Source organism: Cervus elaphus, chromosome 18 (genome assembly GCF_910594005.1).
Source record: "Cervus elaphus chromosome 18, mCerEla1.1, whole genome shotgun sequence".
NCBI classification, from domain to species: Eukaryota; Metazoa; Chordata; class Mammalia; order Artiodactyla; family Cervidae; genus Cervus; species Cervus elaphus.
In genome coordinates this window covers 111265617-111281845 of record NC_057832.1, presented here as the reverse complement: position 1 = coordinate 111281845, position 16229 = coordinate 111265617, and the positions used below count along the sequence as shown (strand labels likewise).

Genomic DNA, 16229 nt, shown 5'->3' with positions numbered 1-16229 from the left:
TGAGGTTGGGTCAACCTAGTCCACACACCCAGGGTCGCACTGCAGGCACATGACCTACAAAACACTAAGACCCCCAGTGCTAGGATCCCTGATTAGGATCTCTGACTTCCAGGCTGCAGGGCCTCACCTGTCTTTTTGCACAGAGAGGAGGTGGCCGTGCAGCGCCGTGGAGTAACTGCTGGAGCAGAAGTACACAGATGTCTGGGAGTGGTTGGCAAAATCCAGCATGAGAGGGAAGTTCTCTCTCCTTAGTCTGGAGACGCTGTACCCGTCAGGCACGTCTCCTTTCTCCGTGGTGGGGGAGCTAACTGAGTAATGGTTCAGCAGCAGCCCGTGTCCCGGGTTTTGTTGGCACCAGCACATGTGGTCATGACCCAGATCCTGAGTACATTTCAGTGTCGCCCTCTGTCCTGTCCTCACGACCTGGAATCTGGGGTCCTGGGTGACACCAGCGTGGACCGCCCCTGTGGAGAAGGAGGACCGATGCTGCAGTCACAGAGGACATGCTCAGTGCTGGCACCCCAAGGGGACCCTGCCCCCCAGGACTCACCTGCCTGCAGGAGACAGAAGACCACACAGCCCAGGAAACAGGGACTCATGGCAGGGGCGGGGCAAGCGGAGGTCCCTCTGGTCTGAGTGTGGATGAGAGGGGAGAGGGGCTCTGCAGGGAGTCCTTCTGAGATGTCCCTGTCCCTGCCAGGCCCCAGAGCCAACCTGTCACTCAGGGGGCCACGCCTCTTCCCCCAGAGGCTCAAATCAGAAAAGAACCTCTGTGAAGAGTTCACTACAGGGTGACCCATCCAGCTCAACGGACATGAGCCTCACACGTTGTAACCTTTCTGTAAACAGTTTGTGATTTTATCTATACTTTATTCCAGAGATAATTCTTCATAAATGTGTATATTACTTTATCTACATATTTCTATAGCTCAGCATCTTGGGAAATTCCCTCTAGCTTCCTTCTCTCCTTTGTGATATGTGTCCCGATAGGACTTCAAGGCCCATTTCTGCTTTAATTGATTGCAGCCCTAGGAATGGCCCTCCACCGACCATGTTTCTCTGGTTTCTGCTCTCAACCTCATCGCAGGCTCATCAGCACTCGGGGAATTGTTTGGATCTGTTCTTATCCATTCACTGACAGACAGGACACCAGCCAAACGTAGCTCCTTCATGTTCACAGAGCCCTGCTTCCCATTTCGGGAGAGTGAGTAAGCAGAGCACCCTGAGGCCTGTGACCCACCTTTCTGGGTGGAGAGAAGCTGGTTGCCCAGCACAGGATGACTTATTGGCCCAAAGGAATGCAGACTTAGGAGCAACATGGTGAGACGGGGCACACACCAGCATAAGGGAAAAATCTCTTTTTTATTTGAGACATTCTTTTCACGGGAATACCTCCTTGTGATGCGTGGCTGCCATTCACTGAGTAACAATTCATATCATAGAGCCCCAAACTGTATCTTGTTACACATAACCCAACACGTATATGTAATTTGTTCTGTATGGAGACCTTTCCATGAGGAAAGGAACCACAAGTGTTGAGAACAAACCGGAGCTGCAATCCTAGCTGTAACAGTTATGAAGTATGAGATCGGGGCAATTCTCATCCCATCAGATGTATGAACAGTTAAAATAACACTTATCTTGCATGATCTTAGTGAGCATTAAAACATATCAAGAAATGAATGTCTAGGAAAGTCTATCGCTCTACCAGAGACTGGGCTTGGCAGGCTGGCAGCCGACACCCTCACCACCACTTCCTGAGCTGGGGCAAGAGTGTTTTTGTCCCAGAGGCACCTGATCATGCAAGACTGTGTCTTGGCTGCTGGCACAGAGATACACGGCTGAGTCCATCAGGTCCAAGGAAGTCAAGTTCAGCTCAGAGTGAGAGTCACTGAACTGTATTCCTGAGAATCGATCCGATATGTTTCCTTTCTCTTTCACTTCCCTGTTGAAAGGCTGAATGAGGACTGGGGGCCCTGGACCAGCGCCTGTTGGTACCAGTACACAGAGCGATGTCCAGAGTCAGGGGAACATCTCAGCATCACTTGCTGTTTTCTTGATTTGATCAGGTACTTGGGGGTCTGGGTGACTTCAGAATCCACCAGGCCTGTTGGGGAGAAGACAGAAGGAAGCTGAGGGCAGAGGACAGTGAAAGCCTCCTGCTGCAGCCCTCATCACCAGCCTTCTATCTCAGGGAGGCAAAGACATCTCAGAAGCTCCCACACTGTGTCCAGGACTCACCTGCTCCCAGGAGGCAGAGACTCACACAGCAGAGGAGCCTGGAGCCCATGGCAGCATCAGGAACCTAAGACTGCTGCTGGCTGGGGGTGGGTCTCCTGGGGTGAGTGGTGTAAAGTGCTGAAGGTCCTGCTTCCCTGATTGGAGCATTTGCTTATGACATCACTGCTGTGTCTATCAGGCTGCCCTTGTCCACTGGACCCCTTACCAATACCCAGGGCTGGCTCCTCTATGCCCTTCCCTGTCCTGACAGCTCCTCAGCAAGACTGGGTGTGAGGTGAGTTTCATCCCCTGGTTCCATATGCACACAACATGCCTTGTTCTTGTCTGCCTGACCCTGCCTGACACTCATCACCAGCCACCAGGCCCTCACTAGCCACTCCAACCCCTTCACCGTTCCACTTCCCATACTGAGTTAGGTTTTGACCGTCTATGTTCATCCCGTGGTTCCAGCCACGTCCCCAGTTCCCTGCGCAGTGTGGAGTCTGTGCTGGCTCCATGTGTCCCAGGACCACGCAGGGAACTCAGACCTGCTCCCAGATACAGGCATGATATAGACAAGGTTCTCTTAAGCTGCCCTCCCCAGGGTGACTCTCATATCCTCCCAGCACACCCTGCTTATCATGGAACAGTGCCTCCAAGTGGCCAAAGGTCAAGGGTCTCATGGATTTGCAGCATTTGTTTAAAAGAAAGAAAGTTTAGTTGCTCAGACTTGTCCTACTCTTTGCAACGGCATAGACTATAGCCTACCTGGCTCCGCTGTCCATGGGATTATCCAGGCAAGAGTACTGGAGTGGGTTGCCATTTCCTTCACCAGAGGATCTTCTCGACCCAGGGATCAAACCCAGGTCTCCCACATTGGAGGCAGATGCTTCACCATCTGAGCCACAAGGGAAGTCCTATCTGTTAAAGCAAGGGTACAAAAATTCCGGCACCCTGAACACACACACACACACACACACACACTCTCACACGCACACATACCTGTTCTTCTGCCTTCCTAGCCTGGTTGACGGGTTGATCTTCGAATCTACTCAGCCTCTGGAGGCAGAAGAATGTGTGATCCCACCTTTTTACTAAGAGGGAAATAATTGTGGCACCACTACAGTGACAGTAGTTAGCTAAACATGGAAATATAGGATCATAAAATAAATACTCTGAGGGTCTCAAGTGAATCTGCCTACAAACATGTATTCCATAACTACTTCTGATTAATCAGATGCATATATTTCCAGATTTTGTATTTAAATTAAGCATGATCAAATTCTAGATAATACTTTTCATAAAGAAGTCTTAGAAATATGAACTCATTTATTTCTGCACATATAAAATCATGATATAATGGGGGCGATGCAGGATATATTTTGACTTTGAGAAAATTTTGATGAGCGTGCCAGGGGGTCCCAACCTGGCCTAGGTTAGGTGAGATGCTAAGGATGTTGGAGGGCGGGGTGTGTGTGTCGAGAACACAGGCAATCTGTCCTCCTTCAGATGGACTCACATGAGTTTTGGGATGATAGGTGATTAACTAAAGTTTGTTTCTTTTTCATGACTCCATACATCTTGCTCAAAACAGACCACATAGAGAAGCCACTTTAAAAGCCTCCCTGTGACACGGAAAGGGACCTGACCCAGATGAGGGAGGAGCAGTGTGGCTGTGGTAGAGAGGGCCAGGGAGCTGATGCAGGGAGGTGGGGAGAGGAAGTCCTGCCCGCCTGGGAAAGGTGGACCAGAGCCGAGACCAGGTGAGAGCCAGGCTGGAGGAGAACCTCCAGAAAGACAGAAACAGCTGCCTGAGTGAGACAAGAGTGCCTAGTGTATCTGATTTACCAACAACCTTCCCTCCTAGGTCTCAGGCTCAGGTGATGACCAGGAGTCAGAGCTGGGGAAGTGTCTCCTGGTTCACAGGGAGGATGCAGAGGAAAGACTGAGACCGATGGAGGACACATGGCCCTGAGGCCCGGGAGTGAGGCTAGGCCAACCTAGTGCACTCACCCAGGATCACGCGGCAGGCAAGTGGCTAACAAAGCCCTGAGGCTCCCGGTGCTGGGAGCCTACACGTGGTCCCCCTGTCTTTTTGCACAGAGAGGAGGTGGCCGTGCAGCGCTGTGGAGTAACTGCTGGCGCAGAAGTACACAGATGTCTGGGAGCGTTTGGCGGACTCCAGCGTGAGAGGGAAGTTCTCTGTGTTTGGTCTGGAGACGCTGTACCCGTCGGGCACATCTCCTTGCTCCTTGGTGAAAGGGCCAGTTGAGTAATGGATCAGCCTCAGCCCGAGTCCTGGGTCTTGTCGGTACCAGCACATATAGTCATGACCCAGATCCTGAGTACAATTAAGTGTCACGCTCTGTCCTGTCCTCACGACCTGGAATCGGGGGTCCTGAGTGACACATGCGTGGACCGCCCCTGTGGAGAAGGAGGACCGATGCTGCAGTCACAGCGGACATGCTCAGTGCTGGCATCCCCAAGGGGACCCTGCCCCCAGGACTCACCTGCCTGCAGGAGACAGAAGACCACACAGCCCAGGAGGCAGGGGCTCATGGTGGGTTCGCGGCAGGCAGAGGTCCCTCTGGTCTGAGTGTGGATGAGAGGGGAGAGGGGCTCTCCAGGCAGTCCTTCTGAGATGTCACTGTCCCTGCCAGGCCCCAGAGCCGACCTGTCGCTCAGGGGCCACGCCCCTTCCCCCAGAAGCTCAAATCAAAGTTGATTCTAAATCAGTAGCTTAGAACAGGGAGATGCCTTGGACAGATTGCTTGGACATCATCTGGACAGATGTAAGTCTTACAAAGTCGTTGCAAGCTTTCCCTAGAGTAGTTTGCACCTTTATGTATATTTTACTCCAGAGATAATTCCTTAATTTGCATATTAGCTTATTTGCGTACATATTTCTGTAGTTTTGAATCTCAGAGGAAATCCTTAGGGCTTCCTACTGTCCTTTATGACCCGTGCATCCCAAATACTCCCTGAAGTGTTGTTTCTACTTTGCTCAATTGACCACAGTCCTGCTCCTGTCCTCTCACCTACAATGATTCTTTGGAGTCTGGTTCCTTAACTGCAGCGCAGACTCATCACTATTGAGGAATCATTTGACTCTATTTCTTCTCAGTTCATTAACAGACGGGACACCTGCCAAATGCAGGTACAGCTCCTTCATGGTCGCCAAAGCATGTGCTTCCTGAGTCTCAGGGCACAGGGAGGGGAAGCAGCAAGTGAAACCACCGCAGCCCTAAGACAGAACTTTCTTTGTGGCCAGAAGCTGGTTGCTCAACGTGGATTTTACGTTCACACAAAGGAACATACATAAGAGAGGGATTTGGGGCGAGGTGCAGGACTCCAGGATACATCAAAAGTGCTCTGACTTTATGTGGGACATCCACTCCATGGGAATACTTCCTTGTGAAGCATTGCTGCCGTTAATAGATTGATATCCTAGAGCCCTAAACTATATCTTGTTGCACAAACCCCACTCTCAAAAGGACTCTGTACCTAGAGCGATGTTCTGCTGTTGGGATCTTCAAATTCTCAATAGTCTTTGAAATATGGACCCTGAAAATTATGTACTAAATCCTGGTTACATGATTTTAGATGTTCCGTGACCTCCTGATGGTCGGTTTCCCTTTAGCATGACCACACGTCTAGTGTCTGGGTGACTCACCACTCCTGGGTCCTGGGACAGAAAGACACTGACGCTGAAGTGAGAAACAAAGGAGGAATCTCATGTCATAACCACAATGACCAGCCTTGAATCTGGGCCTGGCACGCCCACGAGTGGTTCCATACATGCGCTCAGAACTTCGCTGGTCCAGGACACAGAAGGACACAGTAAAGGGGGGTCATACGCAGGCCAGGCCAGGCCAGAAGAAAGTGGTCTTTCCAGCTCAAGGCCTGTGGCCTGAATCCTTGGGATCAAGTCATAGGAACCCTTCTCCTGGCATGGAATTATCATTCCATTCTGAAACAACTACTGCTGCTGGTCTGGCCAGCCCAGGACCCAGTGTGTGAATCTGAAGCCTTGCTATGTTGTTTCTCATAGAATATTAACAAAAAAATCATTATAAAATGATTTCAGAAAAAGGGTTCATGAGAAAAAAAAACCTATGAAATTGAGTAAATAAATTTTACAAAAACAGCCTGTACCAGCTGGTAAGAACTTAGATGGTCATTTTATCAAACCATCAATCCCCGGTTAGGATTGTCCCTCACACGGAAATGGTGTCTCACATGGTTTCAAGCCCTTTGTTAATTATAACACTTTCCAGGAGCTCTTACTTGTCTTCCATATTTAGGTCCAGGCTAAAAAGGAACTGTTTTGATGGGTACAGACATTAAATTTTCACTAAAAAGATGCATGAGCAAAACAAATCTACAACCACAGAAATCACACTGTTGGTTGTCAGGGAAGGAGAAAGTCCTGGGAAGGAGCCTGAGGGAATTTCTGGTGAGAAATGTTCTCTGTCTTAATGGGACAGATGTTTCATCAGCATATACATATATATTGATCAAACCGTAGCTCTCATCATTATACGGTGTGAATATATACCTGACCCTTGACCAACACAAGTTCTAACCGAGTGGGTCCACTTGTGGGTGGTTATTTTAGTAAATACGTACCAAGGTACTGAACAGCTGTGATTGGTTGAATCCATGGATGTGGAATCCCAGATACACCATTGAATGTGCAAGTGAAAGTCGCTCAGTCGTGTCCGACTCTTTGAAATCCCATGGAGTATACAGTCCATGGAATTTTCCAGGCCAGAATACTGGAGTGGGTAGCCTTTCCCTTCTCCAGGGGATCTTCCCAACCCAGGTCTCCCACATTGCAGGTGGATTCTTCACCAGCTGAGCCACAAGGGAAGCCCAAGAACACTGGAGTGGGTAGCCTATCCCTTCTCCAGTGGATCTTCCTGACCCAGGAATCAAACCAGGGTCTCCTGCATTGCAGGCAGATTCTTTACCAACTGGGCTGTCAGGGAAGCGCTCAGACTATAAGGTTGTAGGAGGCTAGGGACCCTAAAACCTACACTGTTTATAGGTAAGCTGCAGTTCAAATATCAATAAAATTGATTTTAAAATATCTGAGGTGGGCTATATGTTACATGCTCCTTTTAATTTCATGAAATGAATCATTAGGCATAATCTTCCTTTCCCTGTGATTTCTGATATCCTCAACTAAAGGGTTTCAAGGCAAAACATGTCCATTTCTACCTTTGCACCTAGGAAATGGCAGAAGAGGCTGTCAGAGGTTAGCAAAGGGAATCAAGAAATCCAGAGTCCTGTTATGTGCCAGGGACTTCACGTTTATTAAATCCTTGTGCAACCCAGGAAGATGGTGTGATGACTAATTGAATCGTGTCACCTTGACTGTGTCAGAGACATTTAATTAAACTATATTCTGAGTATTAAGTGAGAGTGGTTTTGGAAGAGGTTAACATATAAATAGGTAGATTTTAACTTTAGGTTAGATTAACATTTTAAACAGATGACCTTCCATTCCACAGTCTTAGTGGGCCTAATCCAACCAGTGAAGATATGAATAGAACGAAAAGACTGATCCTCCCCCAGGTAAGAGAGAACTGTTCAGCTGATGGCCTTCAAACTGGACCATCAGTTCTTGGGCCTTTGAATTTAAACATCAGCTCTCCCTGAACCTCTAGTATCACCAGTCCAACCTGCAGATTTGGACTTGTCAGCTGTAACAGCTACGTGGCGCGAACTCCTTTAAAAGATGGGGAGCAGAGAACACAGGTGTTGAGGACAGCTTTGAGTCTGACTCCTTGTCTGACAGTTAGGAAATATGAGATCTGGGCAAGTCACTTCCCATCAGATGTATAAACAGTTAAAATAATCTTTATCTTGCATGATCTTTGTGAGCATTAAAATGTACAAAGGAAAGAATGTCTGGGAAAGGCTATCAGCTCTACCTGGGTCTGGCTCTGGCTGGCTGGCAGCTGACACCCTGGCAACCACTTCCTGAGCTGGGGTAGGAGTGTTTTTGTACCAGAGGCATCTGATCATGCAGGGCTGTGTCCTGGCTGCTGGCACAGAGATACACGGCTGAGTCCGTCAGCTCCAAGGAGCTCAAGTTCAGCTCAGAGTGAAAGTCATTGAACTGCTTTCCTGAGAATTGATCTGATATGTCCCCTTTTTGATACAGGTTCCCATCAAAATACTGAACGAGGAACTGGGGGCCCTGGCCCAGGGCCTGTTGATACCAGTACACAGAGCGGTGTCCAGATTCAGGGAAACACATCAGAGTCACGTTCTGCTTTCTTGATTTGATCAGGTACTTGGGGGTCTGGGTGACTCCAGAATCCACCAGGCCTGTTGGGGAGGAGACAAGGAAGCTGAGGGCAGAGCACAGGGAAGCCTCCTGCTGAAGCCGTCATCACCGGGCTTCTATCTCAGGGAGGCAAAGACATCTCAGAAGCTCCCGCGCTGTGTCCAGGACTCACCTGCTCCCAAGAGGCAGAGGGTCACACAGCAGAGGAGCCTGGAGCCCATGGCAGCATCAGGAATCCAAGACTGCTGCTGGCTGGGGGCAGGTCTCCTGGGCTGAATGGTATAAGTGCTGACTCTCCCGCTTCCCTGATTGGAGCATTTTCTATGACGTCACTGCTCTGTGTCTCTGCAGGCTGTTTCCTGATCCACAGGACCCCTGGCCAGGTCCCATGGTGGGCTCCTCTATGCCCTTCCCAGTCCTGCACAGCCCCTCGGCAAAGGGTGGGTGTGTGGCAAGCACTGTCCCCATATGTCCATAACATGGCTTTCTCTTCTCTTCCTGTCCCTGCCTGACACTCCTCACCCAGCCCTCACCAGCCACAGTAATCCATCACCCACCATTCCCCATGCTGCTCCAGGAGACGACCCCCTGGGCACATCCTAAGGCTCCAGGCACATCCCTACTGCCCTGGGCAGTGAGGTGTCTGGGCTGGGTCCATGTGTCCTGGAACCACTCAGGGAACTCAAACCTGTTTTCTGATGCAGGCATGTAGCCAAGGTTCCCCTAAGCTGCCCTCCCCAGGGTGACTCTCAACCCCTCCCAGCACATCCTGCTTACCATGGACCCACAGTGCCTCCTAGTGGTCAATGGTCCACAGTCTCACAGATCTGTGCCTTCTGTCTAAATCAAGAATGGAAATTCAGATTCTTCATGGCTTTGGTAGTGACTGTGTCTCTATGCAGGTGTGAGCCTGGCCCGTGCCTTCCCCAGGAGACCAGAGCCAGCCTCTGCTCCTTGGTGACCATGTGTAACTGAAAGGCCGTGATCAAGAATTTCGATACGTCGGAGGAGATGCAACAGGACTCGGTGTGGTGTGCTACTCAGGCATTGGAGAAGTATAACACAGAGAAGGACATCGCAGCCCACATCAAGGAGTTTGACAAGAAGTACAACCCCCTGGGCACTGCATCGTGGTGAGGAACTTCAGTCGTTGCATGACACATGAAACCAAAGACCATCTGCTTCTACCTGGGCCAAGTGGCCAGTCTCTTGTTCAAAGCCAGGTAAAAGCATGCACTGTGCCACACACCCAATGATCCACCCAAAAACCAGGACTGCAGCCTAAACTCCAAAACCAGACGCTGAAGTCTTCAGACCTGCCCAAGGAAACACCTCCATCTTTGAACCTGTATTGGGTTTTGTACAGGGCATTCTCTGTACTGGTTTGTTGTGGTTATAAAGCAAGTAGCAAAATGGCTTACATTTGTATTTATTTTCTATTCCATACCTCTCTGCTGCATGTTTGTTTTTCTCTTCAAAATCCATTCCTTTAAAGAGAGAAGTCTATTGGAGAAGGGTTCATTAATTATCATTTGTTCAAATAATCTAGAGTTGAAGATGGCCTCTTTAGTTGATCTTGGGTAGGCTGTTGGGGGTGATTCCTTGAAGTTTCTGAGGGATGTAACAGACTAGCCTATTCAGCACTCTTGCATTGCATTCTTGCCCATCCTGCTCCTGTTGTGCATGGAAGAATACTACTCAGAAGTGCATGTTGAGAGAGGCATGGCAGAGAAACTACTGGACTCTTACTCCTAATCTGATAAGTGTATTCCTTAAGCGCTCCTTTTGTGATAACAGCTATAGAGTGTTCTGGGCCTTGGGCCTCAAGAGATGATGAATGTGTCCTGGAACTCCTTTAAGCTTTCTACGGCTGTAAAATGGAATTAAGCTGGTGAGAAAGTTGGGCTAATGAGAAATTTGTTGGGCTCTAGACATTTCCCCTCCCCTGCCTTGGCCAAAGCATACTCTAAAGATCAAAGGTGGTCTTAAAGGGAAAGACCCTTTGAGCAGCGGCCCTCCTTGTGATTCTAGTAAAGTCTCCAGGAATTTAAACTTACAAGCCTGCTGCGCTGTGGTTTAACTACCTGTGTTCACATATGAGTTGAAGCTTTCATTAAAAGACAGAATTAAAAAAAAAGATATTCCCCACAACCCCACCTGCAACCCCTCTACACACAGTCACGCACACAGAGACACAAATACATACCCCTGATCAACTGCCTTCCCAGCCTGACAAAATTAGGGTTGATCCTCAAATCCACTCTTATCCTCTTGAGGTAAAGGACTGTATGATCTGACATTTTTACTAAGAAGGATGTAATTATTGTACCGCTACAATGACAGTAGTTAGCGAAGATGAAAATACATGACCATAAAATGAATACTCTGAAGATCTCAAGTGAATCCACCTGGAAGCATGTATTCCATAACTACTTCTGATTAATCAGATGCATATATTTCCAGATTTCCCATTGAAATTAAGCATTACCAAATTCTAGGGAATGCATTTTATAGAGAGATTTTGTATATATGGACTCATTTATTTCTGCACTTATAAAATCTTGATATAATGAGGTAATGGAGGATATATTTTGACTTTGAGAAGATTTTGATGAGGAATGTGGGCCAACCTGGCCTAGGTTAGGTGAGATGCTGAGGAAATCGGGGGACTAGGGGGAGAACACACAAAGACAGTCTGTCTTCCTTCAATGGACTCACATGAAGTTTTGGATGATTGATAATTAATTGAAGTTGGTTTCTCTTTGATGACTCCAGACAGCTTGCTCAAAGCAGACCACGTGGGCAGGCTATTTTAAAAACTACCTGGTGATTTGGGAAGGGATGTGACCATAGCTCAGTTGGTAAAGAATCCACGTGCAATGCAGGAGACCGTGGTTTGATTCCTGGGTCAGGAAGATCTGCTGGACAAGGCATAGGCTACCCACTCCAGTATTGTTGGGCTTCCCTTGTGGCTCAGCTGGTAAAGAATCCGCCTGTAATGTGGGAGATCTGGGTTCGATCCTAGATTGGGAAGATCCCCTGGAGAAGGGAAAGGCTGCCCACTGCAGTATTCTGGCCTGAAGAATTCCAGGGACTATATAGTCCATGGGGTCTCAAAGAGCTGGACACAACTGAGCGACTTTCACTTTCACTTTCACTTTCATGACCCAGATGAGGGAGGAACATTGTGGACAGAGTAGCGAGGGCCAGGAAGCTGATGCCAGGGAGGTGGGGAGAGGAATGACTTACCCACCCAGGAAAGGTGGGTAAGAGAAGAGAGCTCATGAGAGCCAGGTTGGGGGAGAACCTTCCAGAGAGACAGCAATGAGCTGCCTGAGGTGAGACAGGAGGGCCTATTTTCATCTAACTTACCAACAACCTTCCCTCCTGGAGGTCTCAGGCTAAGGTGATGACTAGAAGTCAGAGATGTGGAAACTCCTGGTTCACAGGGAGGATACAGAGAAAAGACAGCAATGGATGGTGGACACATGTCCCCAAGGCCTGGAGTGAGGTCTGGGCCAGCACAGACCACACACCCAGGGTCACACTGCAGGCACGTGGCGGGAAAGCCCTGAGGCTCCCGTTGCGGGGATCCTACAAGCAAGGGGCTGCCCTTGCCTTTTTGCACAGAGAGCAGCTGGCCGTGAAGTGCCGTGGAGTAACTGCTGGCGCAGAAGTACACAGATGTCTGGGAGTGTTTGGCGGACTCCAGCGTGAGAGGGAAGTTCTCTGTGTTTGGTCTGGAGACGCTGTACCCGTCGGGCACATCTCCTTGCTCCTTGGTGAAAGGGCCAGTTGAGTAATGGATCAGCCTCAGCCCGTGTCCCAGGTCTTGTCGGTACCAGTACATATAGTTATGACCTAGATCCTGAGTACAATTAAGTGTCATGCTCTGTCCTGTCCTGACGACCTGGAATCCGGGGTCCTGAGTGACACCAGCGTGGACCGGCCCTGTGGAGAAGGAGGACCGATGCTGCAGTCACAGAGGAGATGCTCAGTGCTGGCATCCCCAAAGGGGACCCTGCCCGCAGGACTCACCTGCCTGCAGGAGACAGAAGACCACACAGCCCAGGAGGCAGGGGCTCATGGCGGGATCGGGGCAGGCGGAGGGTCCTCTGGTCTGGGTGTGGATGAGAGGGGAGAGGGGCTCTCCAGGGAGTCCTTCTGAGATGTCACTGTCCCTGCCAAGACCCAGAGCCGACCTGTCACTAGGGAGCCACGCCCCTTCCCCCAGAAGCTCAAATCAAAGTTGATTCTAAATCAGTAGCTTAGAACAGGGAGATGCCTTGGACAGATTGCTTGGACATCATCTGGACAGATGTAAGTCTTACAAAGTCGTTGCAACCTTTCCTTAGAGTAGTTTGCACCTTTATGTATATTTTACTCCAGAGATAATTCCTTAATTTGCATATTAGCTTATTTGCGTACATATTTCTGTAGTTTTGAATCTCAGAGGAAATCCTTAGGGCTTCCTACTGTCCTTTATGACCCGTGCATCCCAAATACTCCCTGAAGTGTTGTTTCTACTTTGCTCAATTGACCACAGTCCTGCTCCTGTCCTCTCACCTACAATGATTCTTTGGTGTCTGGTTCCTTAACTGCAGCGCAGACTCATCACTATTGAGGAATCATTTGACTCTATTTCTTCTCAGTTCATTAACAGACGGGACACCTGCCAAATGCAGGTACAGCTCCTTCATGGTCGCCAAAGCATGTGCTTCCTGAGTCTCAGGGCACAGGGAGGGGAAGCAGCAAGTGAAACCACCGCAGCCCTAAGACAGAACTTTCTTTGTGGCCAGAAGCTGGTTGCTCAACGTGGATTATACGTTCGCACAAAGGAACATACATAAGAGAGGGATTTGGGGCGAGGTGCAGGACTCCAGGATACATCAAAAGTGCTCTGACTTTATGTGGGACATCCACTCCATGGGAATACTTCCTTGTGAAGCATGGCTGCCATTAATAGATTGATATCCTAGAGCCCTAAACTATATCTTGTTGCACAAACCCCACTCTCAAAAGGACTCTGTACCTAGAGTGATGTTCTGCTGTTGGGATCTTCAAATTCTCAATAGTCTTTGAAATATGGACCCTGAAAATTACGTACTAGATCCTGGTTATATGATTTTAGATGTTCCGTGACCTCCTGATGGTCGGTTTCCCTTTAGCATGACCACACGCCTAGTGTCTGGGTGACTCACCACTCCTGGGTCCTGGGACAGAAAGACACTGATGCTGAAGTGAGAAACAAAGGAGGAATCTCATGTCATAACCACAATGACCAGCCTTGAATCTGGGCCTGGCAAGGCCTCGAGTGGTTCCATACACGTGCTCAGAACTTCGCTGGTCCAGGACACAGAAGGACACAGTAAAGGGGGGTCATACCCAGGCCAGGCCAGAAGAAAGTGGTCTTTCCAGCTCAAGGCCTGTGGCCTGAATCCTTGGGATCAAGTCATAGGAACCCTTCTCCTGGCATGGAATTATCATTCCATTCTGAAACAACTACTGCTGGTGGTCTGGCCAGCCCAGGACCCAGTGTGTGAATCTGAAGCCTTGCTATGTTGTTTCTCATAGAATATTAACAAAAAAATCATTATAAAATGATTTCAGAAAAAGGGTTCATGAGAAAAAAAAACCTGTGAAATTCAGTAAATAAATTTTACAAAAACAGCCTGTACCAGCTGGTAAGAACTTAGATGGTCATTTTATCAAACCATCAATCCCCGGTTAGGATTGTCCCTCACACGGAAATGGTGTCTCACATGGTTTCAAGCACTTTGTTATAATATATATTATATTATATATATTATAACACTTTCCAGGAGCACTTACTTGTCTTCCATATTTAGCTCCAGGCTAAAAAGGAATTGTTTTGATGGGTACAGACATTAAATTTTCACTAACAAGATGCATGAGCAAAACAAATCTACAACCACAGAAATCACACTGTTGATTGAACGTGTCACCGTGACTCTGTCAGAGACATTTAATTAAACTTTATTCTGGGTATTAAGTGAGACTGGTTTTGGAAGAGGTTAACATATAAATAGGTAGATTTTAACTTTAGGTTAGATTAACATTTTAAACAGATGACCTTCCATTCCACAGTCTTAGTGGGCCTAATCCAACCAGTGAAGATATGAATAGAACGAAAAGACTGATCCTCCCCCAGGTAAGAGAGAACTGTTCAGCTGATGGCCTTCAAACTGGACCATCAGTTCTTGGGCCTTTGAATTTAAACATCAGCTCTCCCTGAACCTCTAGCATCACCAGTCCAACCTGCAGATTTGGACTTGTCAGCTGTAACAGCTACGTGGAGCGAACTCCTTTAAAAGATGGGGAGCAGAGAACACAGGTGTTGAGGACAGCTTTGAGTCTGATTCCTTGTCTGACAGTTAGGAAATATGAGATCTGGGCAAGTCACTTCCCATCAGATGTATAAACAGTTAAAATAATCTTTATCTTGCATGATCTATGTGAGCATTAAAATGTACAAAGGAAAGAATGTCTGGGAAAGGCTATCAGCTCTACCTGGGTCTGGCTCTGGCTGGCTGGCAGCTGACACCCTGGCAACCACTTCCTGAGCTGGGGTAGGAGTGTTTTTGTACCAGAGGCATCTGATCATGCAGGGCTGTGTCTTGGCTGCTGGCACAGAGATACACGGCTGAGTCCGTCAGCTCCAAGGGGGTCAAGCTCAGCTCAGAGCGAGAGTCACTGAACTGTTCTCCTGAGAATCGATCCGGGAGCTGTGCTTCTCCCCACACCCTCTGGTTGTAATACTGAACGAGGAACCGGGGGCCCTGGCCCAGGGCCTGTTGGTACCAGTACACGGAGCGGTGTCCAGATTCAGGGGAACATCTCAGAGTCGCGTTCTGCTTTCTTGATTTGATCAGGTACTTGGGGGTCTGGGTGACTCCAGAATCCACCAGGCCTGTTGGGGAGGAGACAAGGAAGCTGAGGGCAGAGCACAGGGAAGCCTCCTGCTGCAGCCGTCATCTCCGGGCTTCTATCTCAGGGAGGCAAAGACATCTCAGAAGCTCCCACACTGTGTCTAGACTCACCTGATCCGAGGAGGCAGAGAGTCACACAGCAGAGGAGCCTGGAGCCCATGGCAGCATCAGGAACCCAAGACTGCTGCTGGCTGGGAGCGGGGCTCCTGGGCTGAGTGGTGTAAGTGCTGACCCTCCTGCTTCCCTGATTGGACCATTGCCTATGACATCACTGGTCTGTGTCTCTGCAGGCTGTTTCCTGATCCACTGCACCCCTGGCCAGGTCCCATGGTGGGCTCCTCTATGCCCTTCCCAGTCCTGCACAGCCCCTCGGCAAAGGGTGGGTGTGTGGCAAGCACTGTCCCCATATGCCCATAACATGGCTTTCTCTTCTCTTCCTGTCCCTGCCTGACACTCCTCACCCAGCCCTCACCAGCCACAGTAATCCATCACCCACCATTCCCCATGCTGCTCCAGGAGATGACCCCCTGAGCACATCCTGAGGATCCAGGCACGTCCCCACTCCCCTGGGCAGTGAGGAGTCTGGGCTGGGTCCATGTGTCTGGACCACTCAGGGAACTCAAACCTGTTTTCTGATTCAGGCATGTAGCCAAGGTTCCCCTAAGCTGCCCTCCCCAGGGTGACTCTCAACCCCTCCCAGGGCACCAGCTTACCATGGACCCACAGTGCCTCCTAGTGGCCAATGGTCCACAGTCTCACAG

The 16229-nt window shown here is 49.1% G+C and overlaps 2 pseudogenes and 4 gene segments (V, D, J or C); 1 reads left to right on the top strand and 5 right to left on the bottom strand.

Annotated features, from left to right (window-relative positions):
- Positions 1-9745, top strand: part of LOC122673888 — a 67388-nt pseudogene extending 57643 nt beyond the window's left edge.
- Positions 124-2290, bottom strand: LOC122673890 (annotated as a pseudogene).
- Positions 4259-4779, bottom strand: LOC122673889. The segment is given in 2 exon segments: positions 4259-4644; positions 4731-4779. Coding segments are annotated over 2 exon segments (435 nt in total).
- Positions 7648-8799, bottom strand: LOC122674692. The segment is given in 2 exon segments: positions 7648-8559; positions 8691-8799. Coding segments are annotated over 2 exon segments (453 nt in total).
- A 2186-nt stretch (positions 9746-11931) lies between the features above and the next one.
- On the bottom strand, positions 11932-12658 carry LOC122673887. The segment is given in 3 exon segments: positions 11932-11956; positions 12055-12469; positions 12557-12658. Coding segments are annotated over 3 exon segments (489 nt in total).
- Positions 12659-14498: 1840 nt separating this feature from the next.
- On the bottom strand, positions 14499-15674 carry LOC122674693. The segment is given in 2 exon segments: positions 14499-15449; positions 15580-15674. Coding segments are annotated over 2 exon segments (453 nt in total).
- Positions 15675-16229: the final 555 nt, after the last annotated feature.